At 46.4% G+C, this 25,309-nt stretch overlaps 1 protein-coding gene across 6 annotated transcripts in view; it reads left to right on the top strand.

The window, feature by feature from the left end:
* KAZN (kazrin, periplakin interacting protein) overlaps window positions 1-25,309 on the top strand; it is a 729,684-nt gene that overhangs the window by 561,383 nt on the left and 142,992 nt on the right. For all 6 annotated transcript variants that reach the window (XM_050931542.1, XM_050931545.1, XM_050931543.1 and 3 more), the window contains one exon: window positions 18,143-18,334. In XM_050931542.1, coding sequence (XP_050787499.1) covers window positions 18,143-18,334 — 192 coding nt within the window. The remainder of the gene's footprint in view (window positions 1-18,142; window positions 18,335-25,309) is intronic.

Below are 25,309 nucleotides of genomic sequence, written 5' to 3' on the forward strand. Positions count from 1 at the left end.
TTCTCATCTCAATGGGTGAGGTGGTCTGCCCAGAAGGAAATGTTAGCTATGCTTGTTGAAAATCTTTCTTCACTTTTGAGGAGCGAGTAAACTTTTTGCTGTTTTGGGAGAAGCTCAGATTTTGTTGTAAACACTCTGGGATAGTCAATTATATAGTCAAATGGGACCATTTGGAAATATAAGGGAAGAGTAGAAGTGTGCGTATAATTGTCCAACTGCCTACATTGATGCTATTAGAAGACAGTCTAATAACAAGTTTCTTTGCAAAGACTCCCTGCCCCCCCCAAAAAAAGGCTTAAATTTAGGCTTCTAAATAATTGACTTGCTTTTCAAAAGTCCCAAGCTCCCAGCATCTCCCATGAAGATCACTGGCAGCTGTTGGGTGCTCAGCACTTTTTTAAAAATCCGGTAATTTAAGTGCCTAAATAGAGATTTTAGGAGCCTAATTTTGGGTTCCAAGGCCATGTGCATCATAAAGATAAACAGGGAAATATAGGCATAAGTGATATTCTCGATTTGGTTTGGAAGCATTCCTTAACTTCACCAATGTTAAAGGAGAAAATCCCTCTTTCTAAAGTGTAGTCATTCTTATAGTGTGCTTCATGCAAATAAAATCGCACTGCTCTGTATGATCTGTCAGCCTGTAATTACAGTTATAGTGCAATGGGAACTTGTTGGAACCCAATTACAGATGTGTGTTGCTTCTGGTAAGTGAAATAGAAAAATGCTTTGGAAAAATAACTGAAACCATTTAACAGTTTGTATAATTTTGATCAATGAATCCTTGCCCAACTGTGATTTATTAAAAGCTCAATTTCTTCTGTCCGTGGCCTGCCTGATACAGCACTGACTGATCTGTAGTAAGTGAAAATGTTTAGTGAGGAAAGAAGCACTGATGGAGGCTAGAGCATGTTAATGTAGATTTTTTTTGAAATACAAAAGGAGCATTAAACAGAGGGGGAAACTAACCTCTCCATACACTCAGGGCTTGTATATATCAGGGGTTCTTGGCCAGAAAGGATCATTAGGATCATCTAGAGCAGTGCTTCTCAAAGTCGGGCTGCCGCTTGTTCAGGGAAAGCCCCTGGTGGTCCGGCCGGTTTGTTTACCTGCCACGTCCACAGGTTCAGCCGATCGCAGCTCCCACTGGCTGTGGTTTGCCACTCCAGGCCAGTGGGGGCTGCGAGAAGCGGCACAGGCTGAGAGATGTGCTGGCTGCCCTTCCTTCAGCCCACATCTTGGTCCCACAGCCTAGGAATTACAGAAATCAAGAAGCCTGAGTCTCCCTTCCATTACCCCAGTTTTAAGTTGGTGTACCACGCTAACTTCAATGATGTTTCACCCGCATAAAACTGATGTAATGGGGTGGAGAGTCAGGCCCCTGGGATACAGGGCCAAATCAAGCAGTGAAGGAAAGAAACACATACAAAATGCAGGCATAACCCATAGGTACCTCCAAGCCTGGATTTCTTGGCTTACGAGTCACCTCAGGTCTTTCCTTCACCAAACACTGGCCCAGACTGACTTCACTCTGGTAACTCTTATTTTATAACTTTCCCCCAGCTTTTCCTCCTCTTAAAAGGGCAGTGTGTTGTCACAGAGCCCATCTCTAATTTTAGCTGGGAATGAAAGCTATTTTCCCCAACTGAACACCCTTAGGGTCTGCCACAGAAATGCCAAAGTTTGGAGAAATATTTCTCTGTGGTACAGGAGAAATAATATGTGGCTTGGAGAACTGCTTCTGTAGTAATGAGATCTGGTTCTCCTGGGTTTGTTTTGCGTGCTCTAATCAATCATTTTCCAAGGAATAACTAAGAATAGCTCTTGTCCTAAGTACTTCATATAATTACCAGCTGTTGCAGAAATAAAAGGAATTGCATCATAGTTGTTACCAGCGGAAAAGGTCTGTATTTTAAGGGTCTTTTCTCCACTATGTTTCCATCATTGTTGGTTATTTGCGATGGAAAAGCTGATTGTAGGATTGTCAGTGTTGGAGGGAGCAGGTAGGGGAACAGACACCAGAATAACAATGTCTGTTGCAGTTCAGGGAGGAGGTTCCCTAGCAGAGCTGTTGGGGAGGAAACTTACACAGCCCCTGACTGTATTCGGTTGACTCTAGCCAGACCTACCATACATGGAATGGTCTCCACATACGCTTGTGCTAACGTTTAAAAAGTGTGAATTCAAACTGATGCTTTACCTGTCTGTGTGTGGATGCGCCTTTCGGAATGAAAGTGGCTGAAGTCAATTTAGCTCAGGAGTTCTCAAGTTGGGGATCATGACTCCTCAGCGGGTCGTGAGGTTATTCGTGGAGGTCATGAGCTGTCAGCCTCCACTCCCAAACCCCCCTTTGGCTCCAGCATTATAATAGTGTTCAATAAAAAAAAATGTGGTTTTAATTTATAACGATGAGGGGGTCGCACACAGAGGCTTGCTGTGCAAAAGGGGTCACCAATACAAAAGTTTGAGAACCACTGAATTTGGTAACAAATCAACTTTTAGGAAACCAATTTAGTTAATTAAATAGGTGCAAGTTTGTGTGTAAACCATCTCAAAGTCCCTCTCATTAATGAGCACTGAATGCCTATTGAGGTAAATGGGAGAAACTTCCACTGGCTTCACTGGATATTGGGTCAGGCCTTAAATTCACCCAAGACATTATGAAATATATTATCTGGTCTAAGTTTGGCCCTGAAATATTTGGCCTTAAATATATTTGCGCATTTTCGAAATGGCTGATGACTGAATTTGTTCTTCTCAATGTATCTAGCCTCTTTGCTGGAAATTTGTCAGTAACCGTAGTGTGGGAAAATTCACTAGAAACAAGTTGTTTTCCCCATGGCTCATACCCAGGGATCGACTTCCAGACGACAGCTTTGATTGCAGCATGTTTGGATATGGATGCCTGCTACTTGTGTCCCCTTGAGTGATCCCAAATGCTGGAATTTAGGAGCTGAATTCACACCCCTGAGAAACTGTAACATTGCATTGGCAGGATATCACAAGCTGTCACGGTGCCCTTGGACACTTGTTTATGGTGCTTTTTCTAGGAATTCAAAGAGCACATTGGACTTTAATGAAATCCCCAGTCCAAAGCTCGACTGTTCCTAGTTAGTGATTTTATTGCTAAATAATTTACAGAGCCCGTCTTTGCCAATTTTTGTAAGGGAAACATTTGAAGTATGCAAAACATTTTGTCTTCCTGAAGCAGCTGCTCATTTGGGATGGAGAATAATCCAATGTGCCCCCTCTTCTCTCCTCCCACCTCTTCTCAGTATATATCCCTCAAAAGTTGAAGTACTAAAGCAGCATGTGTGCTGTACAAAGTGAAACTAACTTTCAAGATGTTTTAGAACAGTGGTTCTCAACCTGTTTATCATTGTAGGCCACAGGTTGAAAACAACAGCGCCCCTCCCCTTCCAACTGCCCACAGTCCCCTATGCCCAGCGCCCCCACCCAGAGAGGGGCCAGGAGCAGCCCTGGGCACGGGCTGGGCAGCTGGACCCTAGGAACGGGAGGCAGCCGGACCCAGATTTGAGTGCCGCCGTGCGGGGTGTGGACGGGCAGCTGGGCCTCCCAGCACTGGGCCAGGAGCAGAGCATCTGGCACAGGCCAGCAACCAGGACCTGCAAAGGGGTGCCAGGAGCAGAGCCCTACCTGAAACCTGGGGGTGCTGCAGAACCCCGGCAAACCCCTAGTTCCCCCCAATCCCTCACTGCCCAGAGCACCCCCCCCCGAAAAAAACCTACCCACAGACCCACGCTCCCACCCACTATGGCACTCATCAGCCCCCTGTCTCCCCCTCAGCCTGTCCCACCCCCTGCCAGCCCAAAACAGCAAATTTTGACACTTTTTTTTTTAACACACAGCTGGGTGACATGCGGCCCGCAGGCTGCGGGTTGAGAACCACTGCTTCAGAGAGATTGACAACTAAATCTTTAGTGGGTCTTTGCTGGTATATTTTTTCTCTTGTTCTCCATATTGTAAATAATGATAACTGGCACACCCATCCAATCTATCTACCCACCTCTGTCACTGAGGCCAAGAATTTAGCAACATTCAAGCAGAGAAGAGATCTTTTTATGGCTGGCAAGTACATCCAGCGGTATAAAAGTTAATGTTTAAAAAAAAGCTTGGAAGGCATATAAAACCTCCTGGTTCAGGGTTTAAGCCAATCTATTCAGGGCTAGGATCAGACCTTAATGGAGGGACAGATTATGCCACATCTGCTCTTGGGGGGAGTTATTTGTAAGTTCCTCTGAAGCAGCTGATGCTGGCCACTGCCAGAGGCAGGATACTGGATTAGATGGACCACAGATCTGATCCTGTCTATCCAGGCCTTGTTCATCACTGTGGTGCCTGAGAGCCATATAAGGATTATCATCATCAAAATAGGGCTGTGGTCTCATTTCTTGTCAGTGGGACTCTACTTTTCCTTTCTCATTCATCTCTTCTTCCTCTCCTCTTCCTCTTCCTCTTCCTCTCATAGAGATTCTCCATCTCCCTGCTCAGATCATCTCATACCCAGGAACTCAGTTTTGAAAAAATTCAGGTCACATTCCTTCCTCCCTCCCCCTTTTTTGTCCAGTTTCCCTTCCCAATTGCCCTTCCTGCTGTCATATTTCCAGGCTGACTGACAGCTGGAGGTACCAGAAATATCTCTCTGGCCTGGATAGCCCCTAGGGGTCTACATTGCCATTCCCTAACTCATACGGGGGAGAGGAGGAAGGCACTGATCTGCGGGTCCACTGGCGAGTGGGAGGCACTGGGGTGTGTGGAGGGGAGCTAATGAGGGGCTGCTGGCCCACCCTAGTTCCAAGCCCCCACCCACAAAACAAGTTCAAAACAAAGCAAACATTGCACAACTTTAAAGGAGTATGTTCCCTAATAGATCAGTGACATCATAACGAAACGACGTTAACCGGGAGAACGTTAAGTGAGGAGTTACTGTATAGATCTTTCTGTGAAACGGGTCCACTGAAAACAGGGTGCTGGGTATCAAAGATGTGTTTTGAGCTGTTCTGCCAGTGTTTGAACCATGGTGCTTGTCAGAAAACACTGAATGCCAACTCTGTCATCTTCTGTCCCTGTTACATTTCCTTGTGCTGAGTCTGTGGCAGTCTTTCCAAGAGTTTATGAACTAATGGAAAACTTATTCTTAAAACAATTTGTTTACCTAGCAGCTCTTTTTAGAAGTTGGGAACAAATAAAAAAGGGGCAGATGCCAGGATTTCTGCCTTCATCATGGTTGGAGCTTTGACCATGCTGGAATCAGAGTCAGGGTGTGTCTGTAGGGAGGGAGAAGAGAGTAATTGTAACTTTTAGATAAAAGCTAGAAATGTAACTGTTTTGCAAATGAACTCTAACTGCAGAATTTGGATCCTGATTTGAAATATCCTCTCCTCACAACATTTCTGGGCTGTTGCTTTGGGACAAAATATTCTTGAGATCACAGAGTCTGAGGTTTCAGCGGGAGGCTTTTATTTAACATCAGCAATGTAATGAATGAAACTAGATTCAGTGTCTGCCTCAGAGAAACTCTAAACTCTGTCTCCGTGTCTCTCTCTAGCCTCCTTCTCTCACAGGACCCAAAAGATGGTGCCCTTTCAAAAGACCATAAGGATACCTCTGACACAAATACTTTTTCACACACGCGCCTCCCCAGACCCATGGAACGTGCTTTATAAATTAGGGGTGGGGAAGTGGCAATATCGAGGATCCAGCCCAACCCTGCACCCCAGCTTTTAACTAAACCACTTTGTAAGGCCCAAAAATATATTGGTTGGTCAACGTTTTTCCCTTCTATCTCCATAGAGCTCTTCACCAAACCTGCATTGGTGGTCACGGAGCAACACTGGGCAAGGGAAGGTTTAGCCCTCTTTAAAGTTCTGTGGCCCGTGTCTCAGCACCGAGCTTGGCTTCTTGGGTTTTGATCATGCAGTACACACAACACTCCAAGTTACGCTTCAGTGAACAGGGTGTTAAGAATCTGGGCTGTGTGCCCCACGGGTTCCTCCGCCGCAATTTCTCCAGCTGCCCTGGCAAAGGCAGGCCTGCTGTCTCCTCCTCTCTTTGAACGAATTGCTGCAGATGCATGCCAGTTTGCTGTCACCTCCCTGAGTGACAGCCCCTAGTGTCTCTTCCACCCACCTCCATCTGGGAGCCTCTCCTTGTCTCTATCAGCAATCAGAGCCAGGAACTTCCAGAAACCAGCTGTTTGACTGTCATCTTGAGCTCTAGAAACCTGCTGCTGTAGAATTACTGGTGTCCCTCCTGACCTGAGATGCCTGCCAGAAACAAAAAAGGGAGGTTTGGGGTTTTTTTTAGATCACTCAAGTGCGTTTCCAAACAAGCCTTGAATGCAAAGAGATTCAAGCATGTAAAAAATGTAATAATTACAGATGTGTATATCAATATTACATGCGGTTTTCTGCAGAGCAAATATCCTTCTACTTAAGCTTCCAGTGAGTGGGGAAAGGAAAAACTTTAGCTTGGAAATAAGAATCTAATTTTAGTGCCAGAGTTTTTTAATTTCCATCCTTTTTATTGTCTGTTCTTTTAAGTCTACACCCAGCCACAGCCTTGGTTCTTCCCGGCCCCGAGTTGATTGTGCATAGCTGTGTTTCTAGTCTCAAACACTCTGTATGAAACCATCTGGCCTACAACGTTTTTAGAAACTAAAGCTTTATTGAGGCTCAGGAAGATGATTGATATGCAGCACATCCACGTATGCGAGCGACTCTGTGCTGAAAGGTGCATCGGGAGAGTAAGCAGAAACAGAATCATGTGGGATAGAGAGTGCTTTTTGAACAAAAAGCACATTTAGAGTCGAGACCAAAGACTCCACAATACATGGGTAATATGGATGCTGAGCTGGATAATTTTTGTCTAGTATACAAAATATTTCAGTATTTTTTTTAACACGTGTTTTGTGTCTGTAATATAGATTGTGATTTTTGGCTCCAACGTTGAGAGTTTAGGCTGGTCAATACAGCACTGGATTCAGAGTTGTGAAACCTGAGTTCTGTCCCTGACTCCGACACTGATCTTGGGTATGACCTTGGGCAAGTCACTTCCCCTTCCTGTCCTTCTTTCCCCTCCTCGCCTTTGTCTGTCTTGTCTGCTTAGGCTGTGAATTCTTTGAGTCAGGGATTGTTTCTTACTGTGTGTGTGTGTGTGTGTGTGTGTGTGTGTGTGTGTGTGTGTGTGTGTGTGTGTGTGTGTGTGTGTGTACATCACCCAGCATAATGGCGTCCTTGGCTTGGTGCCTCTAGGTTTTACAGTAATGCCAATAATTAATCATGCTCTGCACCTCTGGGATCCTTTATCATTGGTAGTCACCCTAAACTAAAATCTTTTTTCCCAGTCCAGCTGCACAGGTTTAAAATAAAAATACACAACTGTCAGCATTCTTTATAACTGACACCCAGCGAAAAAGGCCAGTGCAATTTGGTGAGATACCTTGAAATGATCATTTACTGAACAGTTTAATTAGAATCAGTTTCATAGATACATCTCTAAAATTAATGTGGGTATGGGGGAGGGGGAGACGACAAAACCAAAGGACTTGTCTACATGGAGAAATCGACTGGCATAGTTATAGCAGACTAATTAGTCCAGTCAATTTCCCAATGTAGACAAGTCCAAAATCAAAGGAACCATCAACTCTTTCAGTGAAATCGGGAAACCTCTATGAGACATCATAGATGTATCTAGAGAAGTATAATATATGTTAAAGCAGCAAAGAGTCCTGAGGCACCTTATAGACTAACAGACATATTGGAGCATGAACTTTCGCGGGTGAATACCCACTTCATCGGATGCATCTGACAAAGTGGGCATTCACCTGCGAAAGCTCATGCTCCAATACTTCTGTTAGTCTATAAGGTGCCACAGGACTCTTTGCTGCTTTTACAGATCCAGACTAACACAGCTACCCCTCTGATAATATATGTTGTATATTTCCTTAGGAATTCCCTGTGCATTTCCATGGTTGGATGCCTCCTATTTTTCTCTCTCCTTTTGTATATCCTATTGTAATTACTCCTTTTAAAAATCCAAAGACGTGTGGCTTATAAAAAATTGCCTTAACTGATGAGAAGACAATGGCAGGCCTGTCTGCTATAAGAAGTGTGTCATCTCTCTTTGTCTTCTGGTAGCTGAGGCCCCACTGTACCTAGACAGGCTATGTGTGTTATGCCCCACGCTTTGGGCAATCAGTGCATAGTTGATGAGGTGGGTAGCATCAGACACAAAGAAATGAAATGTGAAGAAGGTCCTTGTGGGATTAGGAAGGACCCAAAGCAGTGATGTTCTGGAGAGGACTCTTGGGAGCAAGCCCCTCTTAAAAATTTTGCTACCAAATCCAAGCCAGCATGGTCTGACTCTAGTGAGTAGGGTACTGGACTGGGAGTCAGGTGACCTGGCTTCTGTTCCTGCCTTGGGCACTGAACTTGGATGACCTGAAGCAAGACTTACCCTTACTTGCTTCTGTTTCCTTTCCTTTCCCCTTCATCTCTCTTGTCTCGAAGACTATAAACATTTTGTGATTGTCTCACTAGGTGTTTGTATGGCATCTCCCATAGTGGGGCTCTGACTTCAGTTAGGGTCTGTAGAAGCCACCACAGTACAAATAATAAATTGAAGGTTAGCATAATTCCTCTGCCTCGGGTGGAGTCACCTCTATCTATGTCAGATCATCCCAACCTTCTATCTCCGGAGCTCTTAAAATTGCTTCTAGCAAGGGCAAACATTTTGTTTCCAGAACAGATTGCACCAAGAGCCAGGCACAGAGACCGCCTTGTTTCCTCTAAGATGGTCTTTACCCTGTCCCCATCTGAAATGCCACATGCTGAACTTTGTAACTGCATTGTCAGTAAACACCATATAGTATTCAGGAACAAAGCCTAAATATTTCCAGCCAGTTGTGCTTGGTATCAGTTGGTTTCCCAAATGTTTTTGTTTAAATGGAAAGAAGAAACGAACTAATGTATTTCCTAATTCTTTAACTCTTTTACGCATGTGCGTGATTCAAAGTCAGTGTGAGTCTTTCTATTGAGTTTAATGGCCCTTAGATGAGGCTCAGCAAGCTCCTGTATCCCAGTATGCCAAGCATAAAGGGAACCGAGGTGTCCTGGATTTAAAATACTGACCATATGCTGCTGGTAACAGTGGCATGGGAATTTAGGACTTTTTGGAGGGTGGTGGAAATTGTGAGAAGTTTTGCACTGGCCGTGCTCATTTCTGAAGAGTGGCAGATGCTGTTTCTCACGTGGCTTTGCAGAGCGTTTGACGCCAGACACCGATGCAGCTACCTGTTCAAGATCTGGGGCGGGGGGTGTGTGGTTTGTTAGCAGGGTTTGCGCTTCACTCTTGTGGTGGCAGAGCTCTGTCTAGGTGCGTGCCACCTTGTTAGGTTTGACCTGTAGGTCTTGTGCTTGTGTGGTGCTGCATTGCAATGTCATAACACTCCTGCAGTGGAGGGGTAGGGGTGGGGGAGTGATTGCAGCACATGTAGACGTATCCAAGCTAGTTTTAATCTAGCTAATACAAGTACCTGTAGCAATGAAGCCAGGGCACCACAGGCTTCCACATGGGCTAGCGCCCAAGTAAGCACCCAGGGTTCTGGGCAGGCTTTTATAGCCTGTGTGGAAGCTGGTTCTTCTGTGGCTTCACTGCACTGGTACCTGGGCCAGCTAGATTAAAGGTGGATGGGGCAGTATTTCCACCAGATAGGGGCATGAGTGTTTGGTACCTCTGAATTTGGGAGAGGAAAGCAGCATGCACACAATCAGGTTTCATCCACTCTATATGATCCCAATCCTGCAAAGTGCTGAGTGCCTCCTGCAAAGTGCCTGGCGCCCTCAGGTCTCGAGGACGCCACCGCTCACTGGGATGTGGGTCCTGTTTTAACAAGCCACCCCCTTGTAGAGATGAATGGTATCGTGACTCGCTGTGAGTTTCCTGATTGCTACGTTGCCTTGTCCTATTAGTGCATTGCCTGTCTCATTTGTTGCAGGAACCAAGGGGGGGGATACGAGTACAGTACTTGCCAGTGAGACTCCAAGGAGAGCCATTGAGCAAACATTTCAGTGTATCTGTATGTGATGTGTGCCTGCACCTGCACCGTCATGTACGCTGTTGTGTCTCTCGCACTGAGAACTGGCGTTTTCAGACTAAAAATATGTCGTGATGGCAGATCTGACTCGCTGTCGGGTAGCAGGTAGTTTGCTTCTGGCTAATTACTTGCAGCCTGCTACGTAGCAGGACAGTAGTGTGGTGTTACGGCCACAAAGGGTGTTTATAAATTTCAGGTCTAGTTGAGCAACCGTAAAATTTTGGTTCTGTCACCCCTAGCAATTGGGAATTGAACTGAGGATTTCATGAGCCTCTACAGCGGGAGCTAATGGGCTGAGTCTCCCAGGTGGGAGCTGTAGCATGCTTGTTTCCTCTGCGGATCAGGCGCAGAGGGTGACCTGTGTCCAGAACAGTGGGTTACACGGGCATAACGAAGGGGGAGAAGTGATGTCACATGAAGCAACCCAAGGCCTGAGAAACTGGCTCCTACCTATAGCCTATTTCTCAGTTGAAACAGAGCCCAATGGGCATTTTTTAATCTTTGCCAAGTGAATGTAGTGCTGGTTGAAAGGTGCTGGCCTGTTAAATTTCTAGGATGGTGGGCAGAGCCCACCAGAGCAATGAAAGACTTGCCCCTTCAGGTGAGGAAGGACTGCAGGACCCAGGACTTAACCAAGCATGGGGGACAAAGAATACAAAAACTGGTGTGAGGTGCAGATTATACGGTCAGAATGAGAGGCCGGGAGGGGACACTAACAGCACTGCAGACTCATCTCTTTATACACACAACATAATTGGTAGTGACAGCATAAGTGTGAGCCTCCTATCCAGGTGCCAAAACCTCACCATGGAGGGACCACTTCAATCCTGGGGTTTCGTCTGCATGCGCCCGGATAAGATTGCCAATTAGTGCTCAGGCTGGGAGGTGACTGAATGGGAGACCTGCCAAACTCATCACACACAGGCCATCCAAAAACCACCTGATGTTAATGGCCTTTTGTCACTGCTGACCTGCGGGGAGATTTTAACCTTGTCTCCAAGAGGTGAAAGGTTCAGGGGGAGATTTTCAAAGGCCCAAGTGGCATTTAGTTAATGGGAGTTAGGATCCTAGTGCCACTCAGTACCTCCTTGCCATGCAGTTCCCCTGGCAATAAAATGCCCTCAATTTGCAAGTATAGTCCAGCTTAATTAAATGCTAGTGGGAAAAGCAGCAAAGGTGAGACTTTGTAAAGACCAGAGTGGGATGAGAATTGGGAGTTTAGAATTCCAGGGGCCAGCATTCTCCTCTGAGTTACACTGATGTAAATCAGAAGGGAGTCCACTGAGGTGGTTGGAGTTACTCCAGTTTCACTCCAGAATCTGCCCCCTCATTGGGAGTTTTGCTCCTGGAAATGTGTCACAGGCAAAACGTTCTTTCAATGTCTCCGGGAGGAGGGAGTTTTGCTTTGCAGCTGGTCAGACCCATTGAGTAGATCTCTGTTTAGGAGTTTGCACTGTTGTAATTGGATTGGTATTAGATTAAAAGATCTGGCTTTTTTAACACTAATCTGGGAGCTGGCGAACTTTCTCACTTGAGTCCTGCCAATCGCTGTGTTAATGCCCTGTTGATAGGTCCCCAGGGCTGGGGTTCAGTTGTTAAGGACACCGGGAGGCTTCAGTCACAAGACTGGCAAGCCTGCTGTTAAAATATGCAAGCCCTCAGGTGCAGCCCGCCTCTGTCAAGTGTTCTGTTGTGTCTCAGGCCAGGGAAATAGCCACTTCATCTGCAGGAGTTGTCAGGTGATACTTGCCCTCCGAAGCGTGTCTAGTAAATCCCACACTGCTGTATTCCAGGCACTGATTCAGCCAGTGGTGAGGTTCTTCTTTTTCACAGATTCAAAGGTCAGAAGGGACCATTGTGAACATGTAGTCTGACCTCCTGTATCACACAGGGCATAGAACTGCCTCCAAATAATTCCTGGAGCAAACCTTTTAGGAAAACATCCAACCTTGATTTCAAAATTGTCAGTGATAGAGACATTACCGTGATCCTGGTAAATTGTTCTACTGGTTAATTACGGTTAAAAATGTATGCCTTATTTCAAGTCTGAATTTGTCTAGCTTTAGCTTCCAGCTGTTCGATTGTGTTATACCTTTCTCTGCTAGGGTATGTCTACACTACGGGATTATTCCGATTTTACATAAACCGGTTTTGTAAAACACATTGTATAAAGTCGAGTGCACGTGGCCACGCTGAGCACATTAATTCGGCGGTGTGCGTCCATGGTCCGAGGCTAGCGTAGATTTCTGGAGCGTTGCACTGTGGGTAGCTATTCTGTAGCTATCCCATAGTTCCCACAGTCTCCCCTGCCCCTTGGAATTCTGGGTTGAGATCCCAGTGCCTGATGGGGCAAAAATCATTGTCGCGGGTGGTTCTGGGTAAATGTCGTCAGTCATTCCTTCCTCCGGGAAAGCAACGGCAGACAATCATTTCATGCCCTTTTTCCCTGGATTGCCCTGGCAGACGCCATGGCACGGCAACCAAGGAGCCTGTTCAGCTTTTTTTTTTTACTGTCACCGTGTGTGTACTGGATGCCGCTGACAGAGGCGATACTGCAGCGCTACACAGCAGCATTCATTTGCCTTTGCATGACAGCAGAGATGGTTATCAGTCGTTCTGTACCATCTGCTGCGCCATTTGAGATGACGACTGTCAGTCGTTCTGTACTGTCTGCTGCTGTCATGGGAGCCCCTGGCTGAGGTCGGCCGGGGGCACAAAGACAAAAATGAGAATGACTCCCTGAGTCAATCCCTCCTTTATGGTATCTAAAAATAGTCAGTCCTGCCTAGAATATGGGGCAAGTGTACCAGAGAACCAGAGAGCACAGCCGCTCTGTGTCAGATCCCGCAGAAATGATGAGCTGCATGCCATTCACGGGGGGTGCCCCTGCAACAACCCCACCCGTTGCTTCCCTCCTCCCCCAACCTTCCTGGGCTACCGTGGCAGTGTCCCCCCCATTTGTGTGATGAAGTAATAAAGAACGCAGGAATAAGAAACACTGACTTGTTAGTGAGATAAAATGAGGGGGAGGCAGCCTCCAACTGCTATTAGTCCAGGCAGGACATTAAGCGGTGTGAGGGAGAGGAGCCCAGCATAGTCCAGGCAGTACAGAATCTTTTCTTTACACATGAAAGGGAGGGGGCTGATGGAGCTCAGCCCCCAGTTGCTATGATGAAGACGGTTACCAGCCGTTCTGTACCATCTACTGGGAATGACCGGGAGTCATTCCTATATTTACCCAGGCACCCCCGACCGGCCTCACCTGAGGCCAACCAGGAGCACTCAGCACATAGCAAGCATATTGTACCGTCTGCCACTGGGGAGGGAAGAGGAGCAGATACTGCTCTTTACTGCCGCAGCATCGCGTCTACCAGCAGCATTCAGTAGACATAGGGTGACATTGAAAAAAGTCAAGAAATGATTTTTTTCGCTTTTCTTTTACGGGGGGGAGTGGGAGGGGGTAAATTGATGAGCTATACCCTGAACCATCCCAGACAATGTGTTTGACTCTATAGGCATTGGGAGCTCAGCCAAGAAGCTCAGTCTTTTGGAACTTGCCCATTGTTCCAAGCCTTACTGAAAATCAACATCAACTGTCCAATGAGGTCCTCAGCCAGCTCTCTGAAAACTCTTAAATGCGAGTGATCCAGGCCCTGCTGATTTTAAAATGTCTAACTTTAGTAGCTGATGTTTAACTATAGTAGTGGAATGGAAAGAGTGTTATCATCATCATCTGATGAGACTAAACCATGTGTTACGTACATGCCTATTGGCTTGCTTCTGTTCTGGGAGGCAAAATGCTTCCAAGGCACTGGGTGCAGACAGACTGTTGCTTCTGAAGTGACATTCTGTATAACTCCTTGATACATGTAGCGAGTCAGGCTTGCATCTGGGTTAAGTCAACAGAAACTCAGGTGCAAGAGCTGAGCAGAAAGTGTGCCTGGATAGGAGGTCTGATCTGTCACAGTGGGACAAGGCACCTTCAACCTCCGTTCTGCCTGGAAGACCAGAAGTGAAAGTGGGTGCTTCTTGCAGGATCCTTTTGTCATCAGTGCACTCCCTCAGGAGTGAATCATCCTGGGATACACCTGCCCGATGCAGATACCAGAGCGTGTAGTTTGTCAGTGAGGATAGATTGTCAGCTGGATAGATTGACATGTATGGTTCCTTGTTCCACATTGTATAGTGATACAGTAGTTCAGTGGGGGACAAAGAGACAGGGCTCTTGGATTCCACCATCCCACTCAGACACTGACTCTGTAAGACGACTCTGTGCTTTATTTAGCTGGTCAGTAGAGCCCTGCATTCCGCATCCAATCCGTGGATCATGTTTTTGGATATAAAGCAGATATCCACAGATTTGCAGGGCGGTACCCATCAGTGTCTCTCTGTGTCTCTGTTTATTAATTTAAAGGTTCGTAAAGGTAAATATTCCCATCTCACAAGGGGCACTGCAAGGTTTTGTTAAGGTCGGTATTACATTGGGTTTGCTGCCTCTTTACAAATGTGGATCAGTAAAAAGGCCAAAGTCTGTAGTCTGAATAAAATCCCTTGAAATATTTCTTGCACATTTTATTCTTGTATGTAACAAATGGATATTTGTGGTTTGAAATCAACCCTTCAAAACCATATGAACTTTCAACATTCCTCTCACTGAGGAAACCGAATTGCCTCTGTGCTGCTAACAGAGGCAGCATTTCTCGGGGTCTATGATTTACTTTGAGGAGTGAATGCAAAGTATAAATGTAGTCAAACGCTGGGTTAGACAGGGGTTTTCCAATGTCATGATTAAAGTTGGGTCTGAACAGCAAAGTCCAACAGTTTAACTTGGTACAAATGTCTGCTTTGGGAGGAGTTTTGGTGATTGTCCTGCAAGATCCAAAGGAATCCAGGTTTTGGGCCGGTGATCAGAGCATCCTGTGATGCCGTGTATTGCGAGCGACTCATGCCTCTCTGTCTTGCCACTCTCAAGGACAGCAAGAGGAAGAGATAAGGAGCTGGAGCCTCAGAGAGGGATCACACAGCCTTTGGAAACGCGGGGTTGCTCTGCTCCCTGGAAAGCAACTTTCTAGAGACGTGATGGGCTGAGCAATGACGCCGTGTTGGTACCTATCACTGACAGGCTGATATCACAGGGTTATCCTTTTAACACTGTTGGCCAGATGGTCTGGTCTCTGAACAGGAGGGACAGACGGGGAGGGAGAGAAGCAGCTTTTTTCCCCCTTTGTACTCCCTGTCCAGGGGCCAGCTGCATCTTCAGTCCTCCCACTCCCTCTCACTTTCCCTTATCCTGTGCTTTGCCCATGGGGAGAAAGAGGGGTAATGTAGGTGCAGCTAACTGGATGCAAAAGGAGCGTGTGCTGCACCCTCAAAGATGCAGCCAATGCTGAGGGGAGCTTTGGGAGGCCTGGGGCCACCGGCACTCCCCCCAGCGCAGCGTGGTTCTGCACCAGCTGCCTGTTTCGCAGAGAATTTGGCCTAATTTCCAGCCGCAGAGAATTTGGCCTAAGATTTGCACAGACGAAGGGCTCGGCAAAAGCCCAGCGTTACTCTAGCTTTGCCAGCGCCGGCCTCCCACGCTTGGAGCCGGCTGTCAGCAGAGGAGGGAGATTTGGCAGGTAAATGGATTTTCAAAGACGCAGGCGACACAGGTATAATCTCTCCCTGAGTACCCAGGGGTGACTGCTTCGAAGCCGCAAACTAAACGTCCTTCCCATTCCCCACCATGTCCATTTATTTAAAGAAAGCCCACCCTCGTTTTCCCCCCACTCCCAACTGTCCTTGTCCTGCGCCTGTCTTCCATTCATGCCTTGTTTCCACAGTGGTGGTGTGGTGAGGGTAGATACAGCACGTCAGTGCCCTTTTTAATCAGAGACTCCACAACGGGAGTCCAATGGTAACAGAAAGCTGGCGGGTCTACAAATACCAGTTTGGCTGGCACAGAAGGGCACCTAAATGCAGGGGATTGTAGATTTTTAACTTCTGGCTCCACTATTCTTCATTGGAACGTTGTTATTGGTGGAGTCGGCGCTGGCAGATTTTTCTGCTGCGCTCTTGAATATGCTAATTGATTTCTGTTTGATGTTCGTGCTGCTGTTCTAGGAGTGACCTGGGTCAAACTGGAGTTTGGAAATCTTCATATATATTACCAAAAAAAAAAAAAAAGAGTAAATAACCTCTCCAAACAAGCAACAGTACTTTCAGCAGGGTATGTTTTCAGAGATGTGGGTGGGAAAAACCCAATAGGTGTGAGGATAATGGAAAGCGAGGCAAGCAGATCCTAAGAACAGCAGAGTGTAATGCATTTCTGAGTGCAATGGTCTGTGAATATTTCATCTATAACCAGCAGTGATGCGAGTCCCGTCTTGTATTACATACCCTTTTTAAACAGCAGTAAGCATCTTTGCTGTTCTCGCTCCGTACTGCTGTGATAATGGTTCAGAAACTAGCCCCCTTCAGTATTGTCTGGGATTCTATTATTCTGCTGAGGAACAAATCTGTTCCCGTGTATCCCTTTAAACTTTTGATGTATGAGGCTCTCTCTCTCTCCTCCCTCATTGCATACACATTGTCAATATTTATGACAATTGATGTACTACAACGTTCTGGCAAGCTGTATTTGGCATCCGTCACAGCCCAAAATGCATCGTTTTACAGCAGTTTGTAATAATGGCTTCTCATGAGTCTCTTTAAAGATGCATATTTTGTAAATGGCCTATGGAGGATCCTTCATCTCTGTTACCTTGACTCTTAGAGATGCTTCTGGTTGGGTTTTAGTTAACCACCAAATGGTTCTCAATAGAAGCAGCTGCTTTTCTAGAGCCAATCAGAACCTCCTTTCCTGTACGCACATGAACTATGCAAAAAAAAAATGTTAATGGAATTTAACTCGCAAGAACTATTTCTGGACTTGCTTTGTAGTTGCTGCTTTAATGTTTCGGGATCCTTGCCCTCTGCTTCCATACTTCCAGGGATAGTACTAAGGGCAGTGATGGTTAGTAATTAATATAGAAGAATTAGATACAGACAACAAGGATTGAAAACGTTAAAAGTTTGGGTTTTGTCCATAGATGAAAGGAGATTCCCACCTGCGTCCCCCCAAGATGTCTCAAAACAGCTTTGCTAAGATTTCTTGGGCAGAGTTTGAGCACATGGGTGAATAAGCAGAACCTGCTTACACTGAACTTCGATACAGTGAAATCAGCGGAGTAGATCGAAAGTTGAAGGCAGCATTTACTGAGACCAGGCTGAGCAACTGCTTTCTCTAGATATTGTGGCTACAGCAAAAATCATTAAGGAACAGTGGCACCCTTAAAAAAATTAGCAGAATTTAGAGGTAATGGTCAAGATTTTAAAAAATGCTGGGTGATTTTTGGGTACCCAATCTGAGAAATCTTAAAGCAGTCGGATATCCAGAAGGTAGGTGCTCTGCCCTTTCTGAAAATCAGACCCTTTTTTTTCAAGCTGCCATAAGTCTGGCATCCAAAAATTTAGGCACCCAAAATCACCCTTGAAAATCTTTGTTAGTGCTTCTCTGAGGGCTGATTTTTTCTCTTTGGTCATGGCTTTAAGAACTGGAAAAGGAACAGAATAGAAACAAGTTACTGGAGGGAGCTCCCTCGTCTGAAAACTTCTGATGTCAAGGGTACGTTTGGTCCACCACATTCATCTTTTTAAACATATTGAGTAGCCCCTGGGTGACCGTCCAAAATATCTTCAGTGCTTTGTAGTGTGCAGATTGCAGTCTCACTTATCAAATTAGAGTGAAGCATTTCTAGGGAGACTAAAAATGACTTCACTGCCATGGCACTGTACCTGTGCCTCTGGCACCATGTATCTAAGCGGGATGAACAGGTTCCTACTCAGTGGAATTGCAGGGGCTTGAGAGTTGCATGCGCAATGCCAGCGCTGGGTTCTTTTTACCAACAGGGTTTCTGTTGTCTAACTGCCCGAGCCACTGAAAACCTGCCAGAGCTGAAGAGAGCAGCTAGTCACTTCCTTGAATTGTGTTCTCTCTTCCTCCAGTGCTGTTACGAGAAGAAGTGACCCAGCTTCAGGAGGAGGTTCACCTGCTCCGACAAATGAAGGAAATGCTAACAAAAGATCTGGAAGAGACACATGGCAGCAAGTCGACGGAGGTTCTCTCCGCCACTGAGCTCAAACTCCAACTGGCACAGAAAGAGCAAGAGCTAGCGCGAGCCAAAGAAGCCCTACAGGGTAAGAGTTAAACCTTCCTGTTGTCTTTGTGCCCAGGTCTTCTGTGTCTTCTTGTCTGTGTGTGGCTCTGTCACAGGATCTGTGCTTTACACTCTCTGTCTCTGAACATCTCTATGTGTCTCTCCACCCTTCTTTTTCCCTCCCGCCCTCTGTCACATCCTGAGATTCGGCCACGATGTTTGCCAAAGAGGAACAAAAAGTTGCCCTTTTCGTTCTGATTACAGGGTTTATAATCACCCCCGAGCCTCCTGCCTTTATCTGCTGGGGTCAGAAGGAACAGGGCTGCTTCTTAAGGGCCTTTTAATTTAAGATGAAGGGGCAGTAGTTTATAAGGACCCAGGTGTAATGATTTCACTCCCACCAAAATTCTGTCCCTTGCTTCCAGACTTAGCCCAATAGACTGGCCTGAATTTCCCTGCTGTACGGTGAGCATTCACTGAGCCTTCTGCAGCCACTCCAGCAGAGAGCTTTCTCCTTGAAATGGATGGTGTCCCAGTATCATTTATCCGTGTGTGTACATGTCTGCATCCCACCCCCAATGCCTTGTTCCAGCATCAGATGGTGGGCGTAGCCATGAATGTCAGGAAAGCTGCAGAGACTTAACAGATTATGCACTGATGCCTTGAGTTTCAGCCAGGGCTTGGTGTACTGACAGGGGCAGAGTGAGGGGGGGTGGAGAACTGGCAGGGGAGGGGCTGAGTCCAGCTTAGCTGAATCCCACAGGCTTAGCTTTCTGTTTCCCTGGGTTGAAATAAATCATTCTGCTTTCTTATTTTGTGTGTGTGTGAGAGAGAAACTTGGGTGGCTGGTGACCCATCCTAGCAGAACAGAGGTTTTCTTAATAGAGCTGGCTACGATTCCTCCTCCTGACAGGCTGTTCAGGACGTTGTACCTTTGTTTGTGTCTCTAACCACTGTAGATTTGGGTGATTTTTTTTTTTAAATTACAATAATGTCTGTGAGCACTGTCACTCTGTAAGCTGGACAATGTGTTGCCAACGGCAGAATGACCAGGAATGGCCATGACCAACCTGCATACAAATACAGTTGAGGACATTTTGTTGTCGTTCCTACTCTTGTCCAGAAGATGATCAGTGTTGTCTCTTTGCAGAGCTGCTTGTTGACTCCTGTGTGAGGTAATAATGGAATCAAGCTAGCCACAATGGCTACTGGTTTCCAGCTCACAATGCTCGTGAGATAGTTAAATCTGGGAAATTATATTACAAATCCCTTCAAGTTTCCTCTTGAAGGTAGCAATGAACTTGCTCATGGCTTTACCTTTGTCTCCTGGTGACTTGCATGCCTTGTCTGAGTATCCGAGAGACTGAGCCTATGTCTCCAAATGAAAACACTGATAAACTACCACGCCAGTTTACGCAGCATGAGAATTAGGCCTCGAGGTAGTGTACACTTGAAACACTTGTGAGGCTGCAGCATTGTAGCTGATTCAGTGTAGCCACTCACTCCAGTCTCCTGTCACTATAATTAATCCACCTCCCCGAGAGGTGGTAGCTAGTTGACAAAAGAATTCTTCCATGGGCCTAGTGCTGCCTACACTGGTGTTAGATCAATGTAATCGTGTCACTCAAAGTGTGGGTTTCTCACACCCTTGAGTGACATAGCTGGTCGACTTAACTTTTGAGTGCAGACTTGGCCTAAATTCTCTTCTGTTGCTGCGCTAAGCCGTTAGGTAAGGTTGAAATAAAAGATTTTGCATTTGGATTTTCAGTGCATTCAGCTGCACTGTTACATGTTGCATATTACACTGTTACATTCAGTGTTATTTCTGATCTTGCATAGGCTGTGATGGTAGGAAGCACCAGTTGAAAAAAAAATCTGTATAGTTTCTGGATTTGACCCTACTGCCCATGGGAAAGTAAATACTTGGCTCTGAAATTACCCTTTAAAATTAAACCACCTTGTAAGATGGTTGTAAGAAAAGATTATTGGTTGAAACAACAGAGCTTGTGAGTTCTAGGCATGCAGTATGGGGATCGTGTCCGTACCAAGGATTTACTGTATTGTAATGCTGCTTGGTCCCTTAAGAAGAGTGGTGGTGATTTAAATGACTGACAAAAAGTGGCAGTCTAAAGCAGCAGAAGGACCAGAAAGAGGATCTCCTAGGACGTTTTAGGTGCTCTAATTCGTGGTGTGAGAACCGGCTCAGGAAAAATGCAAGTTGCTCCCCTTAGTTTGAGTTGGGTCTCTGGCAAACATGTCCCCAAAGCAGAGGGACTGAGTGTCGTACGGGCAGGGAAGCAGGGGAAAAACAACAAAGACATTGAAGAGGAAGAATGAAAAACTCTTGAGGTGAGTAAGGGTCAGTCAACACTTGGCATGGGGGTGTGATTCCAGGGTCAAGGGGGAGTGATTCCAAGGTCTAATCGAGCTAGTGCCCAGAAAATAAAATGTAACCACAGCAGTGCAAATGGCAGGCAGGGCAAGCCTCCCGAGTTCGTACCCATCCAAGGCGCTAGGTTTGTATTTGGGCAGCTATCTCCTCCCACCACTTGCACCACCTTGGTAACTCAGTATTTTTAGCAAGCGACTATGGGTGTGTCTCCTCGAGCTAAGAATCACTTCCCAGCCCAAAGTGCAGACATCCCCTGTCTTGTCTTGGAGATTTCAAGGTCAAGTGCATAGCGGCTGGGCCTTATCACAGCCAGGGAAGCAAACCAACTCCCTCTGAGTGCCAGAGGTGCAGCTTGGGATACGAAATGAGAAAGCAAAGCTGAATGATATTGCCGCAAGTGCACATAGGATTAAGATGCTTTCTATCCAGCTACAAAACGTAGGGGATAAATTGCAGGCAGGTGTAATCTGAATGCAACTGGCATAAAAAGAATTTATGGGCCCAAAGTATGAAAAACTACAATCTGTGGCTGCTGTTGGTTGTTTAGGAAAAAAAATCTGAGCAAGCAGCAGCTGTCAGGCAACATCTGCTAACACCACCGTATCAGGCCTGTAGGAAAAGAGCAATAGAAGAGTCACACCAGGGATGGATGAATCCCAACTTTCAGACTCAGAAAGATGTTCAAATAATTCCTAATATAGCACAGTTACCTCCCATTTGGCTTTGAATATTTTTTTGGGCTCTTGCATAGTGTCTTTTGTCTGGGACTCACTTTCAAGCATGAATTAAACTTCACAATACCCTTGTGAGGCTGGGATGAGTTCTCCGTATTGAGAGGAAACTGAGGGCACGTCGGTGCTACGGGCCATAATGTAGATGTTTTCTGCATTGACAGATGGGTGTTTGCATCAAGGTAGATAATCCACCTCTCTGAGTGACAGTAGTTGTGTCAAAGGAGGAATTTCAACCTAGCCACATCTACACCAGGGACTAGGTCAGCCTAGCTATGGTCCTCAGGAGGGTGAATTTTTCAAAGGCAGGTGGTAACTTCTCCAAGGTCCTCAATGGATCAGCTCAGAATAGAACCCACAACTGTTATCTCCCAGGCCTCTGCCCCACCCTGTAGATCGCACCCTGGAGGGAGTAGAAGCTTTAATAAACTTGAGTTCATAATGAGCAAAACTAAATTCCAGCAATTTACCATTAGGAGAACATAGATCCTGCAATCATATCTTCATGGCTGGACCCTTACCCTCAGTGTGCCAGAGCAGTCAAGGGGGTTCCATGAAGAGTCAGCCAGGTAGGGTGACCAGTTCTCCTGATTTTATAGGTACAGTCCTGATTTTGGGGTCTTCTTCTTATATAGGCTCCTATTACCCCCCACCCCCGTCCCGATTTTTCACATTTGCTATCTGGTCACCCTATTTCCAGGATCAGGGGTATTCAGATCCTGTGAGCTGCAACTTGCAAGCAATTAACTTTATTGATGTTACTAATTTTGTCATATCTTGTGGGAGGCGAAGAGGAGGAAGGTTACCTATTTGCTATTATAACATGGGTTCATGGTATGGTTGTCCTTTGTAGTAGTGCAGTAATGTTTATTACTTGCCTGTGGTGACAGTCAGCATTATAATAGTAACCATTGTATCCACCTTTCATTTTGCCTCGGACTCTAAACTCAGAGAAACAATAAGCACATAGGGGCTAGTGACGTATGGACAGGATCAACTATTTATTCTGCCTCAAGAAACCGCCTCTGATCCTGAAGCAGGTATAGCACATAGCCCTTAGGATGCTGGCATGCATCGGCATAAATTGCGTACTTGAGATGGAGATGCTTATTGTTTGCAAAAGACAGATTACAAAGATGTCTATGGGACAGAAAACTACCCACTGCCATCAAGGCTCTGCCATTACTGCTGTGTAGTTTTTCACCAGCCTGTTCTGAGCAGATGGATGCAGTCCCATGCATCAGCAGTGCATCATGATCCTTGTTAGCACTCTGTGTAGAACGAGGTTTTTCAACCTGTGGGTCACGACCAAAAATCAGGTGGCCAGAATATTTCAAGGGGTCATGTGGTAGCCCCATCCCTGCGGGGCTGGCTGGGCTCAGCTGCCTGCTCCGGGCATTGTGACCGCCGGGTGGAGCCCTGCGCGGATACACAATTTATGTCTGTAAGCAGCTCACCACACTGCTGGTGAGCCTGGTGCCCGCTCCAGTGGACAGGACGAGGGGCAGTACAGCCACGCCGGAGGAGATTCTGGGCTGGGCGCTGGCTCCTTCAGCGCCAAGGCCCGACATGCTGCTGATTTTTACCACTGTGGTTCCTGGCCCGGTCGCTGCCCATGGCCCTGTTAGTCTCACTCACCCTGCAGCTCCATGAATATCCGCTTTATCTCTGTGGATCTAAATTGGGTATCCATGCATGGCTCTACTTCTGGGGTCTCAATGCTGCTCAGGTTTGGCCCAGCCGCCGCTCTGTCATGGTGATGGGGGGCCAGCCAGGCCAAATTTGAGTGAGTAATGCTGTGACTCCATGTGCCTGGTCACACCCCCACTCACTGAAATTTGGCCCAGCTGGCTCCCATTGTGGGGGCAAGGTCAGACCTGAGCAGCACTGCAACCCCAGAGCTTAGACAGCCCGGAGCGGGAAACTGAGCCCAACCAGCCCCATGGGACCAGAGCCGCAGGAGCCACCACTGCAGGGGGAGTGTGGGGTGGGCTCTGGAATGATCCCCCTCCAGAGTCTCCTACCGCCATCCCAGGGCAGGACCCATCTCGCACTCTGGGCCTCCTACTCCCCCCCAAGGGGCAGGACTAGGGCGACCAGATGTTCCGATTTTATAGGGACAGTCTCAATTTTTGGGTCTTTTTCTTATATAGGCTCCTATTACCCCTCACCCCCATCCCGATTTTTCACACGTGCTGTCTGGTCACCCTAGGCAGGACCTATCACTCCCTGGCCTATTTATGGGGTTGCAAGAGGCCATGAGTATTTACAAATGGGTCCTGACCCAGAACCGCTGCTGTAGAACAAATGTAGCAAGACAGGAAAAGAAAAGTGAAGCTAGGTTACTGATAGATGCTCACTGGGACATCAGTGGAATATGAAGAGTGGGTTTTTTACAGCACAAGATAATAAAAAACGTCCCATCTGTTAATGAACTGTAAATGAAATCAGGAAGCACCATTTTGTACGCAGAGCCGACAGACCATCCTGATGGTTCCAATTCCCCGGTCAGGGAAGGAACTCCTATCTCAAATGCTGGCAAAGTTGCTGGCCTAAATATAAATGAAGCCCCTGCTTGCTCGGAGTGGCACTGTATCCCCCTCTAGTGATGGCTAGGCCAGCTAGAAGTGGATGAGCTTGCTGGGGCTTTGATCAAGCAGGGAGCCTCAGAGGCTGTTGGTGGCTTCACTGGAGCCAGAGCAGAGACTGTTGCTGTGCCTGTGGTGACGGCAGTGTGAGTAACAACCACCCTTGTTTGGGAAAGTGCCTACAAGGGGCTGGCTTTTTGTTTTACACCAGCACTTGGTTGATGCTGGTGAAATTTAAAAGTACAAAGCAATAACAGTGTTGCAGATCCCAAGCGCTGAAAAATCCTGAGTCGGGTGCCTCCAACTATCGTGAGACTGGCTTTAAAATCAGGAGAATTGAAGAAAAATGAATTTTGGGTTCTTTTCTAGTGCCTTCTGGTTTCTGAACCTTTAGGGTTCCCATTTTCAGGCTTCACTCCAGAATGATAAGAGCTGGAAATTTCTTTTTATTTTTAACTGAAAGCCAGGTTTCTCCTCTAATCAGATGCCCCCAGGCTCTAGCACCTTAAGAAAAAAACAAATATAATGAGACTTGTGATGGCAGAAGCTGGTAACGCTGTAATAAATGCAGGTCTTGGGAGATCAATAAAATCTCTCTGGAGTTACTAGTTAGCAGGATGTGCCTCGTCTATCCATCATTCTTCCTCACCCCCGTATAGCTGCAGTTAACTCAAATGCAATTTCCTAGAGCTCTCCAGAGGTGCATTGATAGTCTTGGTGCACAATGATGCTTGAGCTGGAGAAAAATGCTATGTAAATTGCAGCTGTTATTTTAAAAGCACATTAATGACTTTCAGCTCCTCGCTAGCAATAATGGCTGGGGAATCAATGACTGTCAAATGGAAGATAAAATTGGCAAAAAGAAAAGAGAAATAGGGACAGATTCTCAGCTGGTATAAATCCAGCATAGCTGTATTGATTTCAGTGGAGCTACGCCAGTTAATACCAGCCGAGTATCTGGCCTGTAGCTATTCAGCTTCTCTCAGGGTCGTCTTATTCCAATCCGTGGCGAGTACCAACTATTTTTAAAATCTGTTTTTAAATGGAGTGATACAGCTGTGTGAAATGCAGTCTCTCGAAACCCCGGTGTCGTTCAGGGCCTGGTTCAACACCCACTGAAGTCAAGTCTTGGAACTGAGTTTATCTGGGAAGAACTCCGGTGGTAGGAAGTGCCTTAGGGAGTGGAACGGCAAAGCATTTCATTTAGGGAGGAGATGGGAGAGGAAGCTTAAAGGCATCGGGTTGGGATGAAGTGTGTCTAGAGGGGAGGATGGGGGAAGAGGGCTGCTGGATGTTCAGGTGGA

The sequence above is a fragment of the Gopherus flavomarginatus genome, chromosome 21 (assembly GCF_025201925.1).
Source record: "Gopherus flavomarginatus isolate rGopFla2 chromosome 21, rGopFla2.mat.asm, whole genome shotgun sequence".
Classification (NCBI taxonomy): domain Eukaryota; kingdom Metazoa; phylum Chordata; order Testudines; family Testudinidae; genus Gopherus; species Gopherus flavomarginatus.